Below are 8918 nucleotides of genomic sequence, written 5' to 3'. Positions count from 1 at the left end.
GATCTTCTACATCAACTCCACTTTCCTACACTATCCCCATTATCCTTAGATCCCCCTAGAATCCAAAAATCTACCAATCGCTACCTTGAATATACTGCAGGAACTGCAAGCTGATAATGGCATGGTGGGGGCAACGGGGCATCTGGGACATTGAATGGTGGGATCAACAGTGTATCTCTATAACCAGTGGGATTTAAGGATTGAGAAAGAAACAGACGATGGAATTAAGAGTCAAATCAGAGAAAGACAAACAGAATTAAGAGGAAAAAAGACAGAACGGAAAATAATTTATTTTAAATTTAAAAAAAATTCTAACAATTGACATGTATGAATGAGGTTGAAAAGCTTAAATTGTTTCCTTTCTGGACCAGAGAGGTTGCTCAATTAACAATTATCACGTCATTAAAAAGGTACCTAATTTAAGTCATCTTTGATCCCGAGGGACTGCCCAAGAAGAAGACTCTTTTAATCAGCAGCTTTAACCTTCTGCAGCGAGTTTCATAGGCAATTAATGTACAAATCCAGCAAGCTAGTAAGTTCTTAAAAATAACAGCGAGGCTAAGGGCAAGATACCGTGTGTGCGAAGCAAATGATGCAGCCGCATAAATCAACCAGCAAATTCTGGAGATTCGTACCTCATGGCGTGTCTCTTAAAATCCTGAACTTGCTGCCCGATTTGCGCATTAATAACAACGCGAGTTGTTAATACGTCAATGGCCCTGAAATTCAGATGTCCTGGGTCTGTACGAAGTTTCTACGGACCCGGGAAGGCATCGGAAAAGCCGGGTTTCAGCGTGCAATGCGCATGCGCTGAAAACCGGCTTTTCCGATCTGTCAAGTTTCTGGCTTGACAGATCTCGTGCATATCGGGAGCGAGGACACTTGCAGGGCAAGATCCCTGATATTTACGAATATCTTGCCCTGCAAATGTCCTTTAAAATCTTGCACCTGAAAAAGCAGGCGTATAGCCTACTTTTACAAGCGCAAGTGTTTAAAAATACACAAAAACATTTTAAAATAAAGTTATAAAAACATTTTATTTTTTAAAACCCTCCACAAAGCGGTAAGTTTATTTTAAGGTTTAATTTAAAAAAAAGTTTTTTTTTTTAAATTCGGGAAATTTTTTTAAAATAAGAACTTTAATTTAAATGAATGTTAAATATGTAGTTTATTTTCTATTTTTTTTAAAATTGTGTTTTGGGTGTTTGGGGGGGGGGGGGGGGGTGGGGGTTCTCATTCATAGTAATAGGAGTTCCGGACTTACGGAGCTCCTATTACTATGAATGAGAAAATATACTAACCTGATTGGCTGCTGTCTACAGCTCCCGGCTTGCGCACATCCCCACGTGCACGCGCTGCGATGCGCAGTCACCAGGGGCCTCAGGCTCAGAAGTTCGAACGGGCGCAGCAGCAACAGGTAAGCGCGCATCTTTTTCCCCTATTTCACTCGTTGCCAGTGGGAAGACCTCAATTGGAATTTCAGGCCCAATTCCAGCAATCTTCGGCCCAATACATCACAATGACAATTGTCATTATATATCTGCCAAGGATACGTGATTTTAAAATGGAGATCATGATGTTTTTTTTTAAAATGGCAAGAGCCTCGATTCAAGTACAAAAGCAAATCAGTTTTGTTAATGAAACAACATCACTGAAATGAGAACACAACACATAGAATTCCATTTTTTATTTTCAATTTTATAGTCTTAGTAAAGGACAATCTTTTGTTTTCAAAAATAATAAAATGGGGCGGGGGGTGGGAAGAGGGGGCTTCAGAAGGAAAAAGATGTCATTGCTTTGACTGTACAGAAATCATTCCTTGGCTAGAGAGGTCAATGCTTGGAGCAGAAGGTCAAGAACCTTTCCACAGGCCTGCAGGTCCCAGTAGCAGAATTACTGGACACCATAAACACGGATACCTGAAATCCCAGCGGATACACAACAGAGCTGCATTAAGTCAACATGCAAAGTAGGATTTCTTTTTAAGGAGAGGGGGATGGGGTTGAGATTTAACCTCCCACCCATCCCGCTGTCAGTAGCCAACGAACCACCACACCAGAACGTCTCTTTTCCAAAAGGCAATGATACGGCAGCCAGCATTTTAAAGAAAAGATCAGATGTTCAGGGTCGGAAATCATATTGACCACTGCATTTTGCTTTTAAAAAGTGGCCCACTTGTTACATTAACATTACAAATGGTCAGGCCACCCAGTTTAACATTTCTAAACTGCAATCATTTTGTTTCCTCTTTGGGAGAAGGGTGAAGGTGATTTTCTGCCACTGCGAATACAATAACATGGTACAAGGTTCAAAATCCAAGAACACTTGCTGCTTATTTGAACCATCAGGAAGGTTTGTGTAAGCAACACAGCAGAGGCAGCATTCCATGGATGGTGCATCCCATGTTTTTTGTTTAAAACGATTTACCCCTACATCCATACAGGGTACAATACTGTGCAACGGCCATTTAAATACATATAATATATACAGGAGTGTTGTACCTCTATAAAACAGAGGGTTAGTATTTCTCAGTAACAACCTTCTCTTACTGTGATGCCGACCCCTACTAAGACTCTGGTCTAACATCGTTATGTTGTAAAGCTCTTCCCCAGCATGCTATACCCCAGCAGCCATAAAGTGGCAGTAACAAACTCCAATGGGAAAAGCTCCGAAGAGGTTGAAATAATAAAAAACTCAACTGCATATAATAAACAAATGGTGTTTGGAGTCTGCTCAAGGCTGCGGACTGGAGGCTCATCACTGCATGGTATACTCTTGGCTTTACTCTCTATGGAATGCATCACCTGCTGAAAACAGCAGAACCGGTAAAATAACAGATTCATAGCAATACTCGAACCGCACAATGCAGTGAGAAAAAGTTGAAGGTTAACACGATTCAGCGCAAGCCTTGCATCGGGACTACTCTGATGGAGCATCCCATCCAAAGTGTTAACCTCTGCCTTTTCTCTTTCAGAGGCTGAGTGATCTGATGCATATTTCAGATCAGCCATGATCTCATTGAATGCCCTACTCCTGTTCCTATGCTCCAGCTCTGTAATACACAGTTACAGCACTGCAACATAGGAACAGGTGCAGATCATTCAGCAGTATGAGCAGTAATACACGGTTTTTACATGGAGTTACCACTTTCAGTCATAGTAAAAAATGAAACGTCCTCTGCAGTCGGTCAACCCTAATACTCAAATAGTCCACTAGCGAAATAAAATGGCCGGTTTATTTCTTCTTTACATGAAGTATGAGATTTTAATATAAAAACACTGCAATCAACACGCAAATCCCTCGTTTCCTCCTCTCTTTCCGACAAACTAATAAGTATCCAGATGATGTTAGATAGAAAATAATTGATAACCTAAGTGTGATAACAAGACAGTAAGCTCACGAGGGAGGGACAGCTCATATGGCAGCAAAGCCCAAGATTAAAACAGTCAAAGTAAAAAGAGATGAAATGCTTCCGATCATTTTTTTTTTTATAATTGTTTTTGTACCACAGACTGGGTTTCATTATAGTTTATTCAGTTTTAGGGCCTTTTCGATAACAATACCTTTCAAGGTAATTATTAATGTCGTGGCAGCCAACATCTAGAACATGGGATGAAATTACTAAAACACTCAAACATGTTAATACCAATTTCTAAAAGGCAGCTCAATGCTTCACCAATCTTACAGAATTCTTTGAAAAACAGCGAGGATAAAGGAAATGCTGTGTATCGAGCACTATGGATTTCAAAAAAGCATTTGGGAAGGTGTCTCATAAGTGACTACAGCAAGGATAATGGTACATGGAATCAAGTGGAATGTGGCCGCATGGACAGAGATATGGTTTTGGGCAGAACGCATTGTTGCGATTAGTGGTGTTCCACAGGGAGTGCTATTGGGATTGCTCTGATTTACTATATAGACACATGATCTGGTTTTAGCAATTGAGGAAACAATATTGAAATTTGCTGAAGACATCAAATTGCCAACCATGCCAAACATTCTGAAAAAGTGTAGGAGCGCATCAATAGGTTAGCAGGATGGGTAAGTGAAGGCGGCAGATGAAGGTCAATTTTAAATAGTATGAAGCAATGTATTTTGGTTCAAAAGAACAGGAAAAAGAAATACAGCTTAAACTGTAATGGAGAAGAGGAGTAGAGAGACTTTGGTATGCAGATACAAATATATGTGCTTGGGGCAACGGACATCCTGTCCACAAACATTACTAGATCTAGTCACATTTACTATTGTAAACTACTATGGTCAATGTTTCCCATTCATTTCTGCAGTGCCACCTGTCACAATGTAGCAGGCTTTGGCCACTATAACTGATTGTGTTCAACATCACTGCCAATGCACTAATATGATTATATATACATTGGGTATACCCAAAGATGATTGGAAAAGCCCCTTTATGATACACAAAGACCTGTACAGTGTGGGCGACACGATCTTACCAATGTTGCCAGTATAAACAGAGTACAATTTTGTCTGCTGGGTTCTGTACTTTAGCTTCACCACCAGGGACTGCTACATTATAAAGTGTAGGTAAGTTCTTAGCCGAGAGGTTCGCTGCGATGCTACAACTGGACTTGGTGCCACTGGGTTAGAGGGTGGAAGCAAAAATAAAAACAGGCAGGGTTTCCACCCTGAGTAGCAATAATTCTGGTCAGGAAGTGCGCACATATGGACAATGGGGCAGTGACAGGATCGGGCTTTGCTGTGATGCATTCCACAGCCCACTAGCCTATCAGGACTCACTGTCCGGGCTCGCTCAGGCAGGGCGATTCCGGTGCCTCTGAAAATATACATAGAGAACCAGAACTACAAAAGGTAGCAAGTAAAAGTGGGGCAGGCAGCAGCCAAACTGTTGTGCAGCCATATAAAAAAATAATTGGCAAGGATCTAAGTCACCAAACAGTTTCCCTTTTAAAGGTGAACTAACTGCGGTCAGAATAGCCTTCTTTTCCTCCTCTACCTTCAGCGCCTTGTTGGAATGTCACTCAATACGTAGTTGAGATCAATAAATTCTAATGTTATAGCCCCTTCAATGTAATACACACAGCAAAACTAACTAGTATCTCTCTGTTCTTTTCCTTTTGAGGTCAGAATGTCAGGCTGAATGTCAATTCTGTGTTACAAGTTGTAAAAATTGAAGGAAAACAGGCTTGAATTGTGCAATGAGCTTGAATTAACATAACCTTGCAAGTCTCGGCACAAAGAACACGCACATTGATGGTGGATGGAAAATCGATTATCCACACAATACCAAAACCAAAGTGGTCCCATGTGGAACAGTGGATCAAAAGTCGAGTAGAACGGGACAAGTGGAGAACGCAATGTCCAAGCACTGCAGTGCTTCCTGCCACCATATTACTGGGCACGGAGGGCAGGGAGGGCAAGATGCTGCAGATGCACGCTGTTAGAATTCTCAACTTGCATACACACATACACCATATGCAAGGCTTATTATGGACCTGGATTTTGTTTAAGAGGCTTACCCCACGATGTAGCTAGAGTGCATCAACAGCACTGCAGCTGCTCAACACTTGTTACTCTTATCTGGAATTTATTCCCCATAGGCGGTCCAACTGGGCCACCTTGCTCACAGACCTTGATGCTGGTGCTGACCATCTCCCGAAAAAGACTGGCACCTTCAAACCACCACCAGCCCTTTAGGAGCTGCTGGTGCCAGAAATCTCATAGTGCAGCATGCACAACATGCTTTAACATCCTCTCCCCCCCCCCACCCCCTGCTAATTAGCTGACCTTGCATTATCCACTGATGGTAGCACTTGGCTCTCGGGCATGACCAGCGTATGATGTGCTGGAGTCCAGGCGTTGCTCCATCAAGACCGCATTATCAGCCCCCTATTGTTAAATCTAGCAGCAAATACAACAGGTGCACACCTTAGTGAAATGATAAGAACTCAAATTAGCACAAAATTCAAAAAATAATAATTATTAAAGCAAGCTTGCTCATGTCAAAGAAACCTTTAATTTATTTCTATCTTCCCCTGCCAATTTTCTCCCCTTCCTCATCTGAAGGTATCGACTCCTTGATGGGGTCTGGTTCCACAGACACCAGTTGGCCCTTCTGTATCTCACGCTTGTGGCAATTCTTCATGCACGAGTCTCAGCAATGAATGCCAACAGGATATTTGACCACCCCCGCCCCCCCCACACCTCCTCCCCATCAAGCATGACCCTGCCCTCACCCGATGTCCAATTCTCAGCAGGAGAGTGATCAAGAGTGGGAATGATAGCCAGCTCGCCTCTACCCAATCCATAGGTGTTGAACCTTTCAAAGATCTCCAACAGCAAACTGGCTTAGATGAACTAATTCAACCCAGGACCATCTTGACAAACTTACTACTTGTTAAGTAATTAAGCATCCAAGAAATCTTTGTAATAAAAGTTTGGTGAATTTTCACAGCAGCTTCTTGTATATTTACCAGTATTTCTGCACAGACAATAGCCAACTGCATCTACTATTACTATGGCCAAGTAAGAAAAACTCAAATGATTATATTGTTAGATTTATTGAAGGGTGAACCACAGGTTTACGGAAGGAAATATATACTAAACATAAAAAGTGACCTTAATCAAATTTTTCTATACCTTAGGACCCGGGAACTTCTCAACTTGAGAAGCTTGGAGAAATCATTTGGTCCTGGATAAAATGGTGGCTGTAATCACTTTATTGCAACCAGTTACACCACATTAATAAAAAAATTCTAAGACTAAGGCCAACAACAACCCTCATGATTCAATGATTGCAGGTACATCTGTATTGTGGGACAGGGCTCTCAATGAGTCCGGTCACACATCAAATCCTCAATAACCTTTCCTAATAATTACAGTTTAACAAGCCATGACTCTCGGCTAACTAGACGTGTGCCTAGATCTCTCAGTTAGGGGATATGAGAGCTCAAATATTAATCTGCCCAATACGTCCCTGATGGGGTGCAATTAGGTCAAGGGTTGGGGGGGGGGGGGTGGGGAAATGGGGAAAGAGAGCAGGTAGGGAAAGTAACTGGGTAGAGATGCTTCTTGCACGTCACTCAAGTGTACCAATTCCTGAACACCTGTCTGGTGAGCTGAAAACGCTTCATTCTTCCTTGCCTAAACATTGTGTGGATGCAGAAGGCATTGGGGAAAGGGAAGAAAAAAACGGAGACAAATATTGAGCAACAAAATGGAAGCAAAGGAACAAAAGCACAAAATTCCTCACCATCTTTTGCTTGTAGACACTATATAATAACACAAACTGCGAGCTACGGTGGCCACAAGTAACATGCACAAGGTGTACCAGATAACCAGTGCTCCTAAGCATTTGAGGCTCATTTGTTTAAAAAAGAAATGCACACTTTGACCCGAGCCCACTGCAAAACCTCAAGAAAAAAAGCTACAGTAAAGGACATCTGTGGACAGGTTTTAACAGAAACACTGGACGCAAGTGGATAGGAACGGCACTGTTGTTCCAGGATGTCTGTGTTGTTAAGTTAACCGCACAGAGCAACGGACTGGAGACCAGCCATACTGATGTAGTTGTGCAAATTGGCAATGTTTCTCCCCCCCTCCTCTCCCACTCCTTATTCTGAAGGACCATCACTTGTCATCTGACCTCTGGATTGTTTCATAATGTGGAACTGTACCATGCAGAATACCCACTATGGATGCACAACTGTTCATTTTGGAAACCCCTCGATTTTGGAAACCCCTCGATTTGAAGCAGCTCTTGTTGTCTACGTTTAACACAATTAAGAGAGCTTTAAAGAAGCCGGCTTTATATGAAACATTAAAACCTACCCAGATACTTTTCAAAGTAACACTCAGTGGTGAAGCGATCAAAGCTTTACAACAATCATACTTTTTTTTGTTTTTTTTTGGCAATAACTGGTCACCTACTTATAGAAGTAACAAAGAAACACTGAATCTGTTAATTTCATCTTATCAAAAATTACATTTAGTATGTGTCTTTGTGGTTCAGTTTGGTAATTCATAAATCAACATTTTTTTTTCTAGTTTTTTTGAAAAAAAAACAACCCAAGATACAGAATATGCTTTTAAACCCAAAAAGGCAGATAACAAAAAAACCCAGAACATATGCCACATATTTTCCCATCCCTGGCTGGGCGGTAATGTATTTCATCATCACATGGTGGTAGCCCCACGGGATGGAAAGAGGCAGAAAATGCTGCTTTGCCCATTTACTGCGTTTTCTGTGGGGAGTTTTTTTAAAAATGTGTCTGGATATTTTTCACTTTGTTTTCATCAAACTGAGAAGGCACTGGATAAGAACATGCCTATATACCAGGATTCTCCAAGTCCAAACTGGTACCAAACAAGGAGACAAGTTGTTCTTCATAATTCACTATATTTCTCTTCATGATGTCCATGCAAGGGCCTAGCAATCTTTCAAATGCTTGAATATCCATCACTGCAAAAGAGGAGGCAAACAAAAAAAATTATTTAAAACCTTTAACAAGCTTATTTATTAGACTGTTAAAAATTTTGCATTTGCGCTTGCTTAGGAGGCCAAAAACATAGAGGAGATGCGAGGGGGAAAATAGATCAAGGCAAGCTTCAGGAACAGTATCTTAGTGGCCAAGTTTCGGCCTGAGTTGCTCCTGTTTTTTTGGAGCAACTGGTTTAGAATGGAGTATCTTAGAAATTGCAATTCTCGGCATTTAGCTTGCTCCAGTTCTAGTCAGTTAGAACAGTTTCAGTTTGGAACAGATTTTTTTTCCAAAAGGGGGCGTGTCCAGCCACTTACGCCCGTTTTGAAAGTTTAGGCAGTGAAAACTTACTCCAAACTAACATGGAATGGAGTAAGTGTAGATTTTTGTACGCTCAGAAAAACCTTGCCCACACTTAGAAAATCAGGCGTAGGTTACAAATCAGACGTAGGGATGGGG

At 41.4% G+C, this 8918-nt stretch overlaps 1 protein-coding gene across 1 annotated transcript in view; it reads right to left on the bottom strand.

Moving 5' to 3' along the window:
- Positions 1–6520: 6520 nt before the first annotated feature.
- Positions 6521–8918, bottom strand: part of slc25a20 (solute carrier family 25 member 20) — a 443188-nt gene continuing 440790 nt past the window's right edge. Inside the window, exon 17 of the mRNA XM_070895604.1 lies at positions 6521–8440. Within this exon, the coding sequence (XP_070751705.1) occupies positions 8307–8440 (134 nt within the window). The 3' untranslated portion in view covers positions 6521–8306. The remainder of the gene's footprint in view (positions 8441–8918) is intronic.

The sequence above is a fragment of the Pristiophorus japonicus genome, chromosome 12 (genome assembly GCF_044704955.1).
Source record: "Pristiophorus japonicus isolate sPriJap1 chromosome 12, sPriJap1.hap1, whole genome shotgun sequence".
Classification (NCBI taxonomy): Eukaryota; Metazoa; Chordata; class Chondrichthyes; family Pristiophoridae; genus Pristiophorus; species Pristiophorus japonicus.
This window is presented reverse-complemented; position numbering and strand designations above follow the sequence as displayed.